This window comes from Paroedura picta, chromosome 5, assembly GCF_049243985.1.
Source record: "Paroedura picta isolate Pp20150507F chromosome 5, Ppicta_v3.0, whole genome shotgun sequence".
Taxonomy (NCBI): Eukaryota; Metazoa; Chordata; class Lepidosauria; order Squamata; family Gekkonidae; genus Paroedura; species Paroedura picta.
In genome coordinates this window covers 57,784,722-57,804,465 of record NC_135373.1, presented here as the reverse complement: position 1 = coordinate 57,804,465, position 19,744 = coordinate 57,784,722, and the positions used below count along the sequence as shown (strand labels likewise).

General features: G+C 43.3%; 1 protein-coding gene across 1 annotated transcript in view; it reads left to right on the top strand.

Moving 5' to 3' along the window:
- The window catches only part of COG5 (component of oligomeric golgi complex 5), a 171,703-nt gene that overhangs the window by 112,159 nt on the left and 39,800 nt on the right, over positions 1 to 19,744 (top strand). Inside the window, exons 11-14 of the mRNA XM_077338169.1 lie at positions 6,123 to 6,204; positions 11,298 to 11,502; positions 12,207 to 12,368; positions 14,524 to 14,623. Coding sequence (XP_077194284.1) covers positions 6,123 to 6,204; positions 11,298 to 11,502; positions 12,207 to 12,368; positions 14,524 to 14,623 — 549 coding nt within the window. The remainder of the gene's footprint in view (positions 1 to 6,122; positions 6,205 to 11,297; positions 11,503 to 12,206; positions 12,369 to 14,523; positions 14,624 to 19,744) is intronic.

Genomic DNA, 19,744 nt, shown 5'->3' with positions numbered 1-19,744 from the left:
TGCTCTTTTCCAGTCCTCCGGGACATCTCCAGTCCTTAAAGAGGTTCCGAAGATGATGGACAAGGGCTGTGCAAGTTCTCTGGAAAGTTCTTTGAGTACTCTCGGGTGCATTTCATCTGGACCAGGGGATTTGAACTCATCCAGTGCAGCTAAATGCCTCTCGACCACCTCTCTATCCATGTTAACCTGCCACCCAGACACTATCCTTTGGCTACAGCCATCTCTAGATGTGCCTAAACACTTAGACCTGTGGGAAAAAACAGATGTAAAATAGGCACTAAGCCTTTCTGCTTTCTCTGCATCTTTCGTTAGAGTTTGTCCATCCGCACCCAACAGCGGGCCTATTGCCTCCTTTACTTTACGTTTGCTCCTCACGTAACTGAAAAATCTTTTCTTGTTACAATGGGCTTCCCTGGCCAATCTTAGCTCACTCTCAGCTTTGGCCTTTCTGATGATTGATCTACAGTGCCTAGTAACCTGTAGGTACTCTTCTTTAGAGCTCTGTCCTTCCCTCCATTTCCTGAACATTTTCCTTTTCTTTCTTAGTTCCTCTTGAAGTTCTCTGTTCATCCAAATAGGCTTCTTAGAGCTCCTGCAGTGTTTTCGTCTTTCTGGAATAGTCATTGATTGAGCATGCAATAGCTCTTGTTTGAGTAGCGCCCACCCTTCACATGCTCCCTTCCCTTCCAGCATTCTCGTCCATGGTATGACACTCATCATGTCTCTGAGTTTATTAAAGTTTGCCCTACGAAAATCCAACATCCGCGTCTGGCTACAAGCTTCCTTGGCAAAAGGAATTCTATGAGGACATGGTCACTTCCCCCTAGGGTCCCCACCTCCTTCACCTCATCCACCAACTCTTGCCTGTTGGTCAGTATTAAGTCCAGTATGGCTGAACCTCTTGTGGGTTCATCTACCATTTGATAAATGAAATTGTCAGCCAGGCAGGTCAGAAACTTGCATGACTGAGGACGCTTCGCAGAGTTTGTTTCCCAGCACACATCTGGGAAATTGAAGTCACCCATGATGACAAGGTCCTGCCGTTTGGATATTTTCTTAAGCTGCTCACAAAGTGCAGCATCCACATCCTCTCGTTGGTCAGGCGGTCGGTAGCAGACACCAACCACCACACTGTTTGTTTTCCCCTCGCTTATTTTCACCCAGATGCTTTCCACTGTAGATATGCTCTCCTTCACTAGAATTTCCTGACAGGTAAGCCCTTTTCTCACATACAGTGCCACTCCTCCACCTCTTCGATCTATTCTGTTTTTTCTGAACAGTTCATATCCATCCACCATTACATTCCAGTCATGAGAATCATTCCACCAAGTTTCTGTGATGCCTACTAGATCATACCTTTCCATCAGCATGAGAAGTTCCAGCTCTTCCTTTTTATTGCCCATGCTTCGGGCGTTAGTATAAAGACATCTGAATCCTTTTACTTTTGGTTCCCTATGAGCTGGCCTTGCCGGTTGGGCTGCCTCCGATAGTTTTCCTTCCATACACTCCCTATGTTGATCGTCTCCTTCCCCTAGTGGCTTTAGTTTAAAGCTCTCCTGATGAATCTCCCCAGGTTCCTGCCAAACACATTCTTCCCCAGTTTTGATAAGTGCAGTCCATCAGGTGCTAGTAGGCCTTCCTCAAGAAAGCCTATCCCATGGTCCCAGAAACCAAATCTCTCCTGCCGGCACCAACTACGCAGCCAGTGATTCACCTCCATTATCTTCCTCTCCCGACGCATTCCTCTTCCCTTGACAGGCAAGATTGAAGAGAATACCACTTGTGCCCCCATTTGCTTGAGCTTCCTCCCCAGATCTTGATAGTCTTTTTTAATAGGAGCGATGGTATTCAGGGACATGTCATTCGTTCCCACATGGACCATCACAAATGGGTAGCGATCCGTAGATTTGAGGAGTTTGGGCAGCCTTTCTGAAACATCTTTAATTTTCGCCCCTGGCAAGCAACACACCTCTCGGGTTAGGGGGTCGGGCCCAGCCACGTGGCGATCCATTCCTCTTAGCAGGGAGTCTCCAATTACCAGTACTCTCCTTTTTTTTTTCTTCTCAACTCCATTTCCTTCTGTCCCCGTGGCCTCTTCCCTTTGTCTTAGAGTTTGTTTTGGGACCTCTTCCCTTGTTGTCCCTTGCACCTCCTCTGCAAGGGCCTGAAATCTATTCTGGAGCTCCAAAGGCCCCGAGAACTGTCTCGCCCTTCGCCGTTCAGTCTTTTTCCGAACTGCCTGCAGAGGCTCCCTATTGTGGTCAATCTCCTTGTCCTCTTCAGGACTGGTTGTATTCTCTTTATTCTCTTTATTCCATGTTGCAGAGCTCTGGACTACGAACTCCTCCCCTTTCTTGCTTTGGGTCAGAGTAATAATTTTGTTTTCTAATCCCCTAATCTTTTCCTCCAAAAGTTTTACCAGCTTACACTTGGGGCAGCTGTAGTCCATCTTGTCTTCTGGGAGGAAGGCAATCATGTCACACTCACTGCAGATGATGGGATGAGTGTCCTGGAGGTCCATTGTAATGTCTAGGCAGTGCAAGTACTAGGGAAATATAATCTACTGATATAATCTACTGATTCTAATTGCTCGGCCAAGAACCACAGGCTAAGAGCCACAGGCCAAGAGCCCTTTGTCTCTTGCCAAAGGCTCGCGCCTCTGGTGAGGAGTAGCCCTTTTTAATCCTCCCAACAATTACCCAGCAATCACCTCACCCAGGCAGAACAATAGCCTCACCTGGTCAGCAGCAACTCTCCCCAGTAGCTCTCTCCACGTGCTCTCAGTTGTCTGAGCTCTGCCTCTGGTGAGGAGCAGCCCTTTTTAATCCTCCCAACAATTACCCAGCAATCACCTCACCCAGGCAGCACAATAGCCTCACCTGGTCAGCAGCAACTCTCCCCAGTAGCTCTCTCCACGTGCTCTCAGTTGTCTGATAATAGTTTGGAAGAAGTTTGGAAGAAGTGATTAGGAAAAGAAGGGGAAAAATATCAGAATCCCTCAGTCAAATCATTGATGTCCTACAAGCTGCCAGAGTAAGCTTTCAAGATATTTTGATTCTGCTCTCACAGCATGTCTGTTGTGGGGAGAGGAAGCTACCTGTATCGTTTTTCTTGTTCCACGTAAACCGCCCTGAGCCTTCAGGGAGGGTGGTATATAAATACAATAAATAATAAATAAATAAGGGAAGGGAAGGCAAATGTAAGCTGCTTTGAGACTCCTTCTGGTAGAACCATATAAGAATGGACTCTTCTTCTTCTAATTGGCTCTCAGCCATTTTAGCTTTACAATGGGGTGTCTCCATGCTTGTTTATAGAAGTAAAGCAGGAGTCGCAACTTGTAAATGGCAGCAGGAAATATCCAGCTGCAGCAACTGATACCCAGTTTATTATCAGTAATTCAGCAAGTAAGGGAAAAGGATGGTGTTGACAAGTGAAGACTTGGGACAGCTCAGGTTTTCCAGCCTCCTGGAGATTAACCTGAGGGAACAGATGGGGTCTCATAAATCTGTTCCTTCATAATATGATTTTATGCTGCATTTATACATCCCTATTTTTGTGAATACTGGCAGAAGAAACACACTACTGTTCATTGTTACCCAGGCACCACTCAGGATAAAGCAACTCTTCTCTCAATACATATTTCAAATACACCTATTTGGCATAAAAATCACGAGAGAGTCTTGCTCTTGTTTCTGGATTGCCTTTTTAAGAGGAAGGAATTGTATTGAAATTATTCTCACAGAGTTAAAAAAAATAATTGGATGCAAGCCATTAGTTGTCTTGCCAGGAGCTTCTTCTGCTGGGGATTGTATTACAAGGTGATAAACTGTCTGTGACTAGGAAATATTACAAGCGAGGGTTCTTTTCTCCTCTTATTTATTTAAACTTTCTTTGTGTACAGTTCTCATTCGGTTTTTAAACTCAGTAAAATAATTCATTATAAATTTATTGACTCTAGTTTTCATTAATGTATTTATACCAGAACAGCTGTAACAATATATTCTAAGTTATGCAGCGGACATCTAAAACAATGTGGTTCTACATCGGCCCTGTCCTGAATAGTCCAAGCTAAGCAAGTTTTTATGTCAAGAGACATTTGTCCAAACCCCAGCCTACAGGGGATTTTTAAAAGCAGATGCATTAAAATGTTAGTTTTGTTAAATTTTCAATTGTATGTTGTTATAAATTGAGCGATGGCATGGGGACGGGGGTTAGTTCTATGTGTCTGCCTTTGTGGTTGTTTTGTATGGTGGCATGTTTTCATAAAATTATACAAAAACAGCACAGAAATGCCCGGAGTGAGTTAGTTCCAGGTTGTGGCCCATTTTTCTGCTGCCATCAGGCATTACTCTGAACTGTTGCTCCTTGCTGTTGTCCTTTCGCCCGCAGTTCCACCTCTGCATTGTGCTCTACCTTTTTGCTGTTCACCCCCTCCTCAGTCCTAGCAGTTGATTTTTAAGACTTTTACCTTCCCATTTGACTTGTGGCTGCTTTCTGCTTCAGCTCTTCTATTAAAAATGGTCATTAACACTTTCTGTTGTTGTTTTTTTTCAATTAGTGCCAAGATTTTAGTTGATTTTAATGAATGACAAATATGCATTCAAAAAGAAAGCAAACACACTTTCACAGCATAAATGTGAAAGTGGGGGAAGGAAAACCAACGTGAGGGAGAGTGATTTGATTATCAATATAGTGAATGAATGGTGCAATCCTATGTACAAGTTACCTATGCTCATTGATTTCAGTGGGCTTATACTGGAGTTCCTCTGCATAAGACTTCATAGATATGAACACTTACTGTGTAGGAATCCTCCTTGAGCATTAATGGATCTAATTTCAAGCTCTCATCTCTTAGGGTTGCTCTGGAAATATATTATCGATTGACTGATTTCACAATACTTTTATCCTGCCTTTCGGACTTCCCAATTGCCACCAAGGTGGCTAGCAAATTAAAACACACATAATAAATTAACATGTAAAAGCTATTAAACCAACTCCTCCCCCTAAGGTACACATCATTAAAGCAGCTAAAAACAGAGCTAAATTCAAATACATAAAACAACAATTAAAACGTTGGTTGGGGAGAAGTGATCACTGTGGTAATGAATGCCAAATGAAAACCAAAGCCTTTGCTCACTAGCGGAAGGTGGAAAGGATAGACCAATCTTCCTGGTGTGAGTGTTCCAGAGTTTTGGTGGACTGACTGAGAAGGCCCTCTGCCAAGTTGCCACCTGCCTAATCTCAGAAACTGAGGGCACTCAAAGCAGGGCTTCTTAGGGACAGATAAATCTACTCTTTATTTATTTGGTTTGGTTAGTACTAAAGATCATCAGTATTGTGGACAAAGCATTACAAAAACGTTTTCATATTAGAGTTACATTTATCTGACATATTACACATTTGAGATATTCCATCCAACAGCTCTGCAAACCCGTTATCAGAATTTAGAGGTACCTAAGCTTTCTAATCCTTTATGCCCATTCTCTTAGCCACTGGCCATCTGCAACTTGTTCAAGGCCCAGATGATTGGTCTATAACCAATTATTAAATCAGTAAAGGATGATTCAGGAGCAGTTGGCAGCGGTGGGTTATTGAAGAAAACATGGCAGTGTAGTTAATGTTATACTCAAAGTTATGGGGAAAAGATTAAATGGTGATTGTAGGACAGACAACTTTTGGGAAATCTTGTATAAGCATTGATAGCTGAGGACTGGATTGCAGCCTAACAGTTGTAGAATAACAGTGGAACAAAACAGGACTATATTTATAGCCAATAATGTTTTCCAGTGATTGCTCTGTGTTTACCCTCTTGTTTTTTGCATAGTGTGTATTAATTTAGACTATAGACTAGTGATTTAACCCTTTTATAAGTTGTGTAAGTGTATCCATTTAAAATTCAAAAACAATATATGTACTCAGATCCAAGTATTTAAGTGAGGCCTGCAATTATATCAAAGGAATTTATTTTCTTATAACTCTGTGCCCTCTGTGTTGAATTAATTGCTCATGGTTAGTAAGTAATGTATAATTGACCAATTGAGATAAGCATTATTACACTTTTTTAATACAAATAGCAATATAATAAGAACTACAGAATGCTTATTTTCATTTTTCTCACCCAGGATGGCCAGTCAGACATTTTGTATACATTTTGGACAGCGGTAACTCGGACACTTGCCTCCCAGTTTCTGACAGCAACAGACTGTAAGTTTCAAATTCAGCCTGTGTGGCTGTTGTGTCCATTTGGAATGATTCTGTAAGTGCATTGAGTCTTCAGACTCACCATCAGCATCTGCTACAAGTGTAGTGGCAAGGACAGTGGGCAGAGAAAGAAGTGGTGAGGGAAGATCTCTCCTTCCACATATATTGATGGTTCAGATGCTGTGTGAAGGAAGGCAGAGTGAGTGATGGCCTCCATCAAGTTGTATACCATCTTCAGGGACACAGTTACTGGAATGGGACACCTCTGCATAATACAGCCATTCCATTCGTAGAGGTGATCAGATATTTTCATCCCTTGGCTCCACTGAAATTTCTAGAAACAAAGAGTTCAAATGGTATCTTCACACCTCACTGATGACTATATAGAAAGTCTACACATCTTTAATTCTGATGGAGAATTTGACATTTGACCAGAACTTTTGGTGATACTAGGTTTAGAGCTAGTAACAAAATCAGAAATAGGAGTTTTTCTCTCTTTCACCTTCTTGTCTATCAGATAGCCATTCTCTGTAAATTATCAGTGTCATGAAATGTGGAAATTTCTAGTATCTTTGGGCTTGTCTAGCCACAAAACCCTGCAAGGGATGGCATCTTTTTCAGTTGTACAGTCTTCCCAAGTTATATCCAAGAAAGGGGGTATGGTTCTGTGTCTATAGAGCTCTGTTGAATTTAACTTTCTCAACCGACAGGGAAATGAAAATGTTTGCCCTGAGCCTTCAGGGAAGGGGAGCATATAAATACAATAAATAAATAAATAAATGCTAAGGCTGATTTTTTGTGACATTAAGGGGCAATTTGTGTCCCAGCTCTGAAGAAGGCACAACTTTCAACTTTTTAAAAGGAATTGATATGTGAAAGGGTGATGAACAGGGAAGAGGGAAGCTTACAGCTGCATGTTGATTTGTTTTTACTTGTTTCTTTAATGACTAAAGAAGAAAAGCTACTAAGTAGTACAGAATAATGCAAAAGGCATAAGAGTTGCTTTACTGGTCATTTGCCAGTAAGTAGTCATGGAATCCATCAGCCAAAGGTCACAGAGAACCTTTGATGACATTAACGTGAGTGAGAGTATATTTTTCCAGCTGTAAAATGTTGTTTGGTATGCTAGGAAAGTGTCATTTTCCTGCACCAAAAGTGTTGCCTTAAAGAAACCTTGATTCTGTACCATGCAGACAGGTGCTGCTTTGGCTGTTAGATACTCTGCAATAACTCGAGTGCATTTTTCTTTCTTTTGCACTGAAATGTTATCTTCAGGACTGTTGGGAGGATAAATGAAAACTGGATTTTCTTGAATAATTAGTATTGAATATGTACAATGCAATATGAATGAATATTCTGAAGCCCTAGTTGGTATATATTGCCTGTGTGCCTACTAACAAAGACCCATGAAAAAGGAGTCAAGTGAGGGTTAGCAACAAATTTCCTCTTCCACAGCATTCCTTTGGGGCCTCCTGTCCCTCAGGCTCAGGAGCAGTATTTTATGGAGATTACTGGGCTGCAGTGGGAGCAAAGAGGCATTTTGCCATACGAAAATTTAATTTGGATCCAACCCATTGTCTGCAATCCATTCCCTTTCAAATAAATGAGAATGTCCCTGTTGACTATCATGGGAGATAGACTGTGCCATTATGGTGCAATCCTTTGCAAAAGTATTTCTATCTAAGCCTGTTAACAAGTAGCCTCTGGGTACGATTTGTCAGCCAGTTATTGAAGAGTGACAAGTGGAGTACCCCAAGGATCTGTCCTGGGGCCTGTGTTGTTCAACATAGTTATAAATGATTTGGATGAGGGATTAGAGGGGATACTTATTAAATTTGCAGATGATACTATACTGGGAGGGGTAGCAAACACAACTGAAGACAGCAACAGAATACAGGATGATCTTGATAGGCTCAAGAAGTAGGCTAAACTGAATAAAATGAAGTTCAATAGGAACAAATGTAAAGTTTTGCATTTAGGTAGGAAAATCCAAATACACCAATATAAGATGAGGGAGACTTGTCTTGGCAGTAGCATGTGTGAAAAGGATCTAGGAGTCTTAGTAGACCATACATTGAACATGAGTCAGCAGTGTGACTCAGTGGCTAAAAAGGCGAATGGGATTTTGGGCTGTATCAAACGGAGTATCGTGTCCAGATCATGAGAGGTGATGGTACCGCTTTACTCTGCTCTGTGTTCACCCTCACTTGGAGTCCTGTGTTCAGTTTTGGGCACCCCAGTTGAAGAGGGATGTTGACAAACTGAAATGTGTCCAGAGGAGGGCAACAAAGATGGTGAGGGGTTTGGAGACCAACACATATGAAGAAAGGTTGGGGGAGCTTGGTCTGTTTAGCCTAGAGAAGAGACAACTGAGAGGGGATCTGATAACCATTTTCAAGTATTTAAAAGGGTGCCATATGGAGGATGGAGCAGAATTGTTCTCTCTTGCCCCAGAGGGACAGACCAGAATGAATGGGATGAAATTAATTCAAAAGAAATTCCATCTAAACATCCTGACAGTTAGAGCAGTTTCTCAGTGAAACAGGCTTCCTCGGGAGGTGGTGGGTTCTCCATCTTTGGAAATTTTTAAACAGAGGCTAGATAGCCATCTGACAGAGAGGCTGATTCTGTGAAGGCAAAGGGGTGGCAGGTTACAGTAGATGAGCGATTGGGATGTGAGTGTCCTGCATAGTACAGGGGGTTGGACTAGATGACCCATGAGGTCCCTTCCAACTCTATTATTCTATGATTCTATGATTCTATGAAGTCAACAAGTTTAGACTGTAGTAATTATGCAGGCGGTTGGGCTACTAGACTTAAATATTCATGCAGTCGTAATGCTAACTGGGAAGAGTTCCATAATTTTCCTACCACATAGACTTGTTATCATGAAAATAAAATGAGAAATCCCAAGATTCTTGAAAGAGGTTGATGGAGAAAATAAGCAGTAAACTGAGATGAGTGTGTGTGTGTTTATGTATTTAGTATTGTGACAGGATAATAATATAATAATTATATTATTAGTCAGTGACTGTGGAGCCTGGATGTAGATTTTTCCCCCAGGTTATACAGATGATGATGATGAGCCCATCCAAACAATATTTTTCTTCTGTTAATTTGCTAGATTAAAAAAAAAAAAAACGCCTGGGCACAGGCAACTCAATTTCTGTTAACCAGGCTGCTTCGCTACATGAAGAGGAAGAAGCCCCCAAGCTTAAAGGAAACATTCACACAACATTGTGCTCATCCAGAACATGACTAGTGAGCTTATTGAGGCTTTCTGCTTTAAACTGAATCAAAAATAAACCTCTTTTGGTTCAATTCAAGAGAGTGTTCGTCTGCACATCCTCCCCCCCCCCCCACAGCCATTTTGCAGCTCTTTAAAAGGGGCTTTCCTTTCTTGCCCTGCCCAGCCTTTCTGTACCATTACAGCACAGCACCATGGGAAATGGAAAATGGGAGGAAGGTTAGATTTCCAAACCAGGAGGAGGGAGGAATCACACTTGCCATTCTCACTCTGCTGTGGTATCTGTCCATAGCTTAAGGCCCCTCCTTACATGCTCTTAAACCTAGACTGTGCTTTTGCAACATCCTACTTTAGCTTATATTTATTTCTTACCATTTTTCCCCTTGTTCCTTTCTGAGTGTTAAAGGGTATAATTATTTCTTGTTTATGAGACATGGAATTCCTCATTCTAAGGTTTCCTGGCCCTTAGCTATGTCTGTTTATTTAGTAACAAGCCAGATTTATATAGATAGAAAAGAGTCTTTTCTTATAAGTACTACTGATTTTGCTATGAGATATAAAATCCAAAAGTCAAAGCTGCTTCAAGCCCTTTCTGTAGCTCCTGTTATAGGAGCCCTCTTTAAAAGTTGTTTGTTTGTCAACTACCCCAGGGCCCTTTCAGTTTGCCAGAAGTGAGGATGGCCTCTGCTTTGTCCTAGCTTTTCGGGCAATGCAGGACCATCCTGTTTAGATAGGCCTTTGGAGCTTGTGCAGGCTGTGTACTGATGTGAACGAGATGGTGGAGGCATCCTTGATCCTGCCAAAGATGGGATAAAATTATTGTAATAAATAATAGCATGGAGAAGAAACGTGCAGCAAAATTAATGGACACATTCAGAGTCAGAATAAAATCCCAAAATCAAGCTGGAACATTTAGAATTGTGGAACAAAGTTTGAGTTCAGTGGCACCTTTCAAACCAACAATGTTTTATTCAGGATATAAGCTTTTGTGTGCAAGCAAACTTCAGGGGACTCATTGTTCTGCTGCTTCAGACCAATATGGCTGCCCACCTGAAACCTATTTAGAATTGTGATAATGTCTGAGGAAAGACACCATGTTTAATTTTTAGATGTCAGATCTCAAATCCATTTAGAAGATGGAACCCTCTGAAGTAAAGTCCTTTCCTCTTCGTCCCTGATATCTTGGTGAAGGAAATTCACTTTGTACTTGCTTAAGATGGACTTCCTATTTCTGTGTTCTAGGGTTGAGCCATGGCCCTGAAAACAAATGCCATGAATGAGCCCAGGGATACATTAATCCCTGAAAGGAGGACAGTGAAAATAGCTAGAAGACAAGGAAGTTTGGAACAAACATTTGTCTAAATTATCTTTGCCAACATTAATAACAATCATTTATCATAGTAAGGCTGTTTAATAAAGTAATAATTTTAGCAGTAAAATTACAGGAGTTAGGAGAGAGGACTGTACAGACTGTGAATAGTATTTTATTAGAACAGAACATGTGAAAATAGCCTTCTGCTAGACACACCAGGGACTTCCTCAGTCATGCGTTCACTTATCTCAGGACTAATGAGGGGAGCAGGCAACAGACCTGATCTTCTCTTGTGTTTGATCTTGGAAAGAAGGGAAATTGAAACAGACCCTGACACAAACCTGAATTTATTTAAAAACTGTCTTTCCAGACTGTCACATTCTTAAAATGATATCTAGTAAAGGGAGCTTTGACTCAGAAGCTTATACCCTGAAAGTCCTCTTGACTCTAAGATACTACTGGACCAGTTCTTAAAATGGAGAGAATCACAGGATTTAATACAGTCCAACACAAGAATTCATGGCTTTTGTCTTACAGCTTCCATGTTTCTGAAACAAGCTCTTGAAGGTGAATATCCTAAATTATTGAGGCTCTATAATGACTTGTGGAAGCGCCTTCAACAATACAGTGAAAATATTCAAAGGCATTTTAATACAAATGGAACTTTGGAACACTTTGTTGAACTTCAGCACATAGAAGATGATATACATGACCTATTCATGCAAAAGAAGCAAGATTATGAGTATGTGCATTCTGTGTATAATTATTATATAGGAAATCTCAGACTAGAATTTCCCCCTATCCTGCAGTGTCTTTCTTTTGAAGTTTTATTGGAGAATCCATAGTATTTGACTACCAGAGAGAGAGAGAGAGAGCGCATTTTTTGAATCATAAAGACAATGCAATTTTTGTATTGGTCTTCCGTTGAGCACATTTACTTTGCTCCCACTAGCATGTACAGTTGAGTTTTAATTAGTTTTAATTGATGCAAATTCATCTTTGAGTTTCCATATGTGAAATAGCTCTTTGGGTTTTTTCACCACCAGCAGGAACTGAAGAATTCAAATATGACATGCTTTTAACTGAAGTTGGTTGATGTGCTGAAATTACTCTGGGTAACTAATTCATCAGAATGTGTATTTTAAAAGATGAATGAATTCCTAAGTACTACTGATCTTCATCTGGGGTGTGAGTCTTCCTGTTATTTATGGGATTTAAGATTGATGGACTTTTCTCCCCTATATTGTTAGGAAAAGAATTACATCAATGCCTTGAGAATTGTCAGATTGAAGAATAAGGTCCTAGTTGAACTTATTAATTCCACAAGAACCATGCCCCTTCAAAGCTTATGAACACTAAAATTAGTCCAGCTCCAGATCTGCTGCTGTATTTTTTTGCTTGAAAAAATGAAACAAACATTTTAAACCAAATTCCACTATTATCCAGTCCAGAAACAGCCTTGAAAGACTCTCTGCAACCTTATGAAGCTGCGTATTTGTCAAAGTCATTATCAAGACTCTTTGACCCTATCAACCTCGTCTTTCCCCCTGGGGGTCGCAATCCTCCTTCAACTGACGAGCTTGACAGCATCATCAAAACCATTGCAAGGTATGTGTGCTTAAAATAAATTTCCATCTATAATGTGTTGCTCTTTTCCCCCTCCTTAAATTATACTTTTAGAAATGAAAGTTCATTACAGCTAAATGTTTGATTCCTCATTAATTATACAGGCAATTACTAGTGAAATTAAATCAGCTTATCTTCTGCATTTTATTGTGCAAAGTGGGGGAGGGGATCCTGAAATTTTTTGTTGGGCCTGCAGATATTACATTTGATTTCCTAAAGCTGTTACACGATTATGCTTAGGAACATTTCTACTGTTGTTCCTTGCCTGGCATTAAAAGACAGTGGAAAGAAGAAATATTGAAGACCATTGTTTGCTAGAAGTTGTATTTCAACCAAGTGTCTGTGGGCTGCCACAGAACTGTTACTACACCCCTTCTGTGTGAACTTGGAGTTGACAGTGAGTGACTGGGGTAGGGGAGGGCTGTGAGAAAAAGCCGAGACTGGTGCACAACCCTCTGGTCCCAAACTAAAAACTAGCGTTTAGATGGAAGATCCAGTTGTGTGTTCCCAGCACAACTGTGGTTCAAGCCCCTCTTTTAGTCACAAATGCTTCCATTCAATCTGAAATAAAAACTGAAAATGACTGCAGTTGTTTGATGGTATTAGGAATTTTAGCCCAGTGTGTGTTGCAAAGGCGTATTAAAAGAAAAGTGATTTTCTTACCTTTGTAGGTTACATTACCTATCACCTATACTTTGTAATTTGTGTGTTGTATTTTGGATATAAAGTCCTTGAAAGAGGTTATCCATTGTGTTGGATGTTGGGGGCCATCAAAATGCTAATGAGATCAGGTTTTATATTTGCTTAATGCTGGCAGGGCAGTCCTGAGCAAGAGTATGGTTGAATTGCTAAAGATGAGCAAGCTGAAAATTGAATCCTAACAAGATAAAAATGATGTTGGGCATTAAGGCTGAGGTCTTAGAGCAGGCTTTCTCAACCAGGTTTTTGTGAAACCCTGGACTTTCTTGATGGCCCTGGAAGGGTTTCTGGAGTGGGTGGGACTTAATTAATGTGTTTGGGTGTGATATTTGTTGAACATTTATTGGGTTATATAACCATATAGGGTCATGTTGACTCACCCTCCCCTCCCAAAATCATCAGTGGTGGGCCTGGATGGGGTGGGAAGGGGAGGGGGTGTCTATACAGCCATTCTTCCCAACCATATTATGCATGATTGCACCATTTCTGGGGTTTCTTGAAGCCTGAAGAATGTTTCAGGGGGTTCTCAATGGTAAAAAAGTTGAGAAAGGCTGTCAGAGGATATTGTGATAATGATTATGATATCCATTCAGTCGTGTCTGACCCTCGGCGATTCTATGGGGTATTGTGCTCCCTCACATGTGGTAGGGTACAGCTCACTGCTTAAGAATCATGAGATTTTACTTGACTCAGCATTGTGGCTGAAGAAACAGGTGAACTCAGCTGTGAAAAATTCCTTCCTCCATCTTGACCTAGCATGGAGGTTAGTTCCCTATCTTGACTCAGCTGATTTGACCATATGGATCACAGTAACTTTGAACTTGGCTCTTGTAATATGTTGTACATGTGACTGTCCTTGAAGACAATCACAAGATGCGTTCTGTCACAACCTGTCCTTGGGCCTAGTTCCTATGAGTTGGAAAAACCTGCCAGCCCTGTTTAGAAAAGTCTCCAAATGTTTTGAACAGTCTATATTAGGAAAGGACATGAATCAGAGAATTCTGGTTCAGTTCAAGGTTTGGCGTGTTCTCAAATTGAACCACAAACCCAGATGAACCAAACCCCCCCCCCCCCACATACACACACACGCACAAACCTATCTGATTCAAACTGGTTCATTTTGCTCCTCCTTATGTGTAAGCGGGGGAAGGGGGTAACAAAACACTGGGCTGAAATGGCTTATTGCCATTTCAGGCTGACAGCGGGTCACATGCTCTTCTCAGCTGAAAGTGTTGCAAACCATACCAGCGTGCCAGATTGCCCCCCCCCCAAGGGAAAATTAATTATGATCCACATCCATTTTTTTATTGAAAAGGTGGGTTGCAGCAGCATATAGTGAACTGCAATATCAGGAATAATAGCTGAAGTTAAAAAAAAAACTCTACTAAAAAGCCAATGTTATTTCAAGAGATGTTCTTTTTCTCCCCCCCCCCCCTAGTGAGCTAAATGTGGCTGCTGTGGATCCAGACCTCAGCCTGGCAGTATCTAAAAATGTGGCAAAGACTATTCAACTGTATGCTGTAAAATCTGAACAGCTTGTAAGTAATTGCACTACTAAATTGTTTCCTCTAAAACTAAATAAGGTGGCCATACAGTGTGGGCAGTTCAATGTATTTGTATTGTGCATTTTGCTAGTGGTGAAATATCCAATGTCGACTGCACTTGAAATTGGTTGTTCTATGCTGCTGTCTTGTCTGAGATATCTTGTAATTTCAAGTTGTTCTACATTTTACCCTCAAGATTTGACAGGAAAAACTTGCAAGAATGAGCTGTAGTGAGCGCTAAGTGCCCTGAAATCAATTCTGCTTGAGGCAGTGAACTCCTAAAAAAGCAACAACAAATGAAACAGAAGCCAATGGTGTGATCCTAAGCAGAGTCATGCTCCTTCTAAGTCTGTAGAAGACAAGGGGGTATGAGAGTTTATTAGAAACAGTAGCCTTTCCTAGTGCTTGGAGAATTAGCTGCTAAATGCAAAGCTGTGCAACCCAGCACTAACTCGCATGATTTTGCATGATCATCAGAGGTCCCTATCCAATGGGAATAGCAATCCCCTGTGCTGCATGTGTTTCCTGGAGTCTGCTTGCTTCTTGCATTTTTGGATTAAAATTCAGAAAATCTTGAACAGAACAGAAGAACAAAAACCAAAGACTTCAGGTCTCTCCCAACCAGCTGACTGACCTGTAGTTTGTTTTTATCATTTTAGTATTTTAGTATTTTAGTATTTTAGTATTTTAGTATTTTAGTATTTTAGTATTTATTCATTTATTCATTTATTCATTTATTCATTTATTCATTTATTCATTTATTTAATTTATACCCCGCCCCTCCTGACACGTCGGCTCGGGACAGCTTACAGAAACAAAAAGGCAAAGAGCCAAATACAATAAAACCAACAATAATTACCAACAGTAAAAACCAACAATAAAACCAACAATACAGTAAAACCAACAATTTCCCCCAATTAACCCTAAAACCACATACAAACCAAAAACAGCAAGATAGCGGATAAAAATCAGAAAATACCTCACCAACTCCCTTTCCGGTCGTCCATATCCTGCCAATAATGGCATATGATGTAACTGCCCAGCCGTCAGATATACTAACCAGCATCTAAGCTTGGAAAATTGATATAGGGTGGAACCCCCAGATATATCAGCCCCAGCATTTCCCCTGACCTCAACCAAAAGCCTGGCAGAAGAGCTCCATCTTGCAGGCCCTGCGGAACGTTGATAGCTCCATCAGGGCCCCCAGTTCTACCAGGCTGGGGCCAGAGCTGAAAAGGCCCTGGCCCTGGTCGAGGACAGTTGGACGTCCCAGGGGCCCAGAATCACCAGGAGATTCATACCAGTAGAGTGAAGCACCCTGCGGGAGACATAGGCAGACAAGTGGTCCCTCAGATTGGCAGGACATAGCCTTGAAGGTTAAAACCAAAGTCTTGAACTTGATCCAGAAACAGACGGATAACCCATGCAGTTGACGTAGCACAGGCTGGATATGGGCCCTCCAAGATGTTTCCTCCAAGAAGTTTGCTAAGCTTGTCTCAGCAGGTAGCTGTATACCCTCAGTGTTGTCATGGGCACAGATTTTTTTGTCCTATCACTGGACTTGGCATTCTCTCTGTCACTGCATAGGGAGCAAAGCTTCCCCATTCTTTGGAACCAAATAGTCCAAACACTGATTTAACTGTAATTCCTCCATCTTGGAGTCAGGGCACATTAGAAGAACCCAGTAGGCATCTCCTTTCATTCTGCAAGGGGCATCTATTCACGAGCAGCTGCCTGTCACAGGACAACACATAACCCACAACCTTTCTGACCTTTTGTGACTGACCCTACCCTCATTGCATTGGTCTGCTATATGTTCCCAGAATTCCATAGGTGCCTGCAGGCTCGAAGTTGGGGTCTGTATAGTAGAGAGTGACCACAACTTCACTGGCAGATGATTGGATTCTGGGAATTTTCATATGAAGACAAATGCATTGCTATGATCAGTTGAGTTGGTTTAATCTGATGGCATGCTTCTCAAGTTTATCATGTGCTAAGATATTAAAGTAGAGGAGATAGTCTCATTTTATTTACATTATGTATTTACTAGATTTCAAGCCCATTTTAAATTTAAATAAAATGGGCGCTAGATGGGCTGGGGGGGAGAGCCCGTCCCCCGCAGAAGCCGGAGGGAAAAGGGGGGCTGGGAAAGGAGGCTTCTGTCAGGGCGGAGATCTCCCTCGCAGGTGCGAGGGAGAGCTCAGCCCCGGCAGAAGCCGGAGGGAAAAGGGGGGCTGGGAAAGGGGGCTTCTGTCGGGGCGGAGATCTCCCTCGCGGGTGCGAGGGAGAGCTCAGCCCCGGCAGAAGCCGGAGGGAAAACGGGGGCTGGGAAAGGGGGCTTCTGTCGGGGCGGAGATCTCCCTCGCGGGTGCGAGGGAGAGCTCAGCCCCGGCAGAAGGCGGAGGGAAAAGGGGGGCTGGGAAAGGGGGCTTCTGTCGGGGCGGAGATCTCCCTCGCGGGTGCGAGGGAGAGCTCAGCCCCGGCAGAAGCCGGAGGGAAAAGGGGGGCTGGGAAAGGGGGCTTCTGTCGGGGCGGAGATCTCCCTCGCGGGTGCGAGGGAGAGCTCAGCCCCGGCAGAAGCCGGAGGGAAAAGGGGGGCTGGGAAAGGAGGCTTCTGGGTGCGAGGGAGAGCTCAGCCCCGGCAGAAGCCGGAGCGAAAAGGGGGGCTGGGAAGGGAGGCTCCCGCCCCCCCACCCTCCCCAAAGGCTCCCACGGCGTCCTGTCGGCCCCGGGAGCGGGCTCGCCGGGCGAGGCCGCAGCCGGGGCCGACAGAAGGCCGGCTCCCACCACCCCGACCCTCCCCCAGCGGCGAACGGCGTTCTCTGGGCCTCCGGAGCGCCCTCGCGGTAGCGAGGGCGCTCCGGACGCCCAGAGAAGGCCGGCTCCCACCACCCCGACCCTCCCCCAGCGGCGAACGGCGTTCTCTGGGCCTCCGGAGCGCCCTCGCTACCGCGAGGGCGCTCCGGACGCCCAGAGAAGGCCGGCTCCCACCACCCCGACCCTCCCCCAGCGGCGAACGGCGTTCTCTGGGCCTCCGGAGCGCCCTCGCTACCGCGAGGGCGCTCCGGACGCCCAGAGAAGGCCGGCTCCCACCACCCCGACCCTCCCACAGCGGCGAACGGCCCCCGAAGCGCTTACCTGTCGCTGTGCGGGTGAAGCAGGGAATGGGGAGCCGCGCTTCGCGCGGCTCCCCATTGCCTGCTTCGGGCGGGATGGACACTTGGAGGGGCCAATCAGGAGCCGCTTCGCGGCTCCTGATTGGCCCCTCCAAGTTTTTATCCCGGACCGGTCCCGCCCTAACTCCTCCCCACTACCCCTTACTCCTTTATACAGTCCGTGGCGCCCGTGGCGCCACGGGCTGTGTACAGATAGTCTCTGTTTCTCACTGAGACTCAAGGCAGACGACACAATCAAAAGGATGCATGCATTAGGCATTTCTTCTGACTTACCTTTGTTACAGCAGGCGTCCAGATCAAAGTGCGTTTGCAATATTTTGTCAGCCAAAAAACGTTGCAAAACTATCACAACTTACTATCTGGGATGGTTGTGAAGGAGCTGATACAGCAGTAGCAGAGAGGTAACATTTTTTTGCAGCTGCCAATGTCATTCCATAGGTTTTCCAGCAGGCTGTGTAGCATGACCTGTCAGATTTAGTGTGGGTTCCTGTCTGTCTCCTAGTCAGTATAAGGACAGTATTGTTTGCAGATGTTAGCATTACATTTAACATAACATGAATGTACTGCTTGTTTAGTGCTTACTTGTTAAGGTAAAGGTAAAGGTATCTCCTGTGCAAGCACCGAGTAATGTCTGACACTTGGGGTGACACCATCTAGCATTTTCTTGGCAGACTCAATACAGGGTGGTTTGCCATTCCCTTCCCCAGTCATTACCATTTTACCCCCCAGCAAACTGGGTACTCGTTTTGCCGACCTTGGAAGGATGGAAGGCTGAGTCAGCCTTGAGCCGGCTGCTGGGATCAAACTGCCAGCCTCATGATCAGAGCTTCAGACAGCATGTCGGCTGCCTTACCACCCTGCTCCACAAGAGGCTCTACGTTTACTTGTTATCATTAACAAATCAGATTTTACAATTTCCTTATTATATTGATCATATATGGAACTACGATACTGCATCAGACCATTTGTCTGTCAAGACCAGTACTGCTTCCAACTCATAGGAGCTAGTCTGGCTGGTGGCAGCTTTTCAGGGTCTTTCCATGGGGATGCCAGATATTGAGTCTGTGACCTTCTGCCTGCCAAGCAGATGCTTTCCCTCTGAACCACTGCTCTTCTGTAACACCAGAATATAAGAACTCATTGCCTGGATAGGGCCAGGTCTCACATTGTCTTTTGGTAGCAGCCTTTAGGTGCGCACAGGCAGGGAATGATGATAATCTTTCCCTGTTTGGTCCCAGTTCTAACGCTCACCCCATTCCTTGTAAAGGCAGTCAATTGTCTTCCATGTCTCTGGTCTTAAGATGTAGCTCAGAGGACATGTGCCTTGAAAAAGAGTGGCTGACCAAGAAAGTATTTCCTCTGTACATGGAACTTCTGTTTAGCTGTCATGGCTCATAGATGCTTGATCAGCCTACCTTCTTTCTGATTCTTTTGAAAATTCTCTAAATTCAGGGCCTGTCAGCACAACTTTAGGGTTATATGTATATATTGATATTGATGTGCATGTAAAGTCATGTTGTTACGGTTCTCTTTCTTTGTGATTTGTAAACTACCTTGAACACATCTCTATAGGGACAGTATATTAATCTAAAAACAGCAAGCTCCTGGGCAACATGGATTAATTGGCAATAAGCATTATGGACTTATATGTTGAGCAGAAAGAGGAAATGCCTCTGCCATTGTGAAACATGTTGTGCTTCATTTCATTCAGTGCCTCTTTTGTATGTTGCAAGCAGCATCTCCAGCTTTATTTTGTCTCAGCTACCTGTTGTTTGTGTGTGTTTGGTATATGTGTCTGTGACACAGCAACTAGCATGCGAATCTTTTGTTTGAAATATTAATGCTTGCTCTCCTCGTTCTTTGTACATCCTCATATATTATTTTCTTTGAGCACAGTTCCTCATTGATTTGGTTTATATTAAGCCTGTCAGTAACGGTC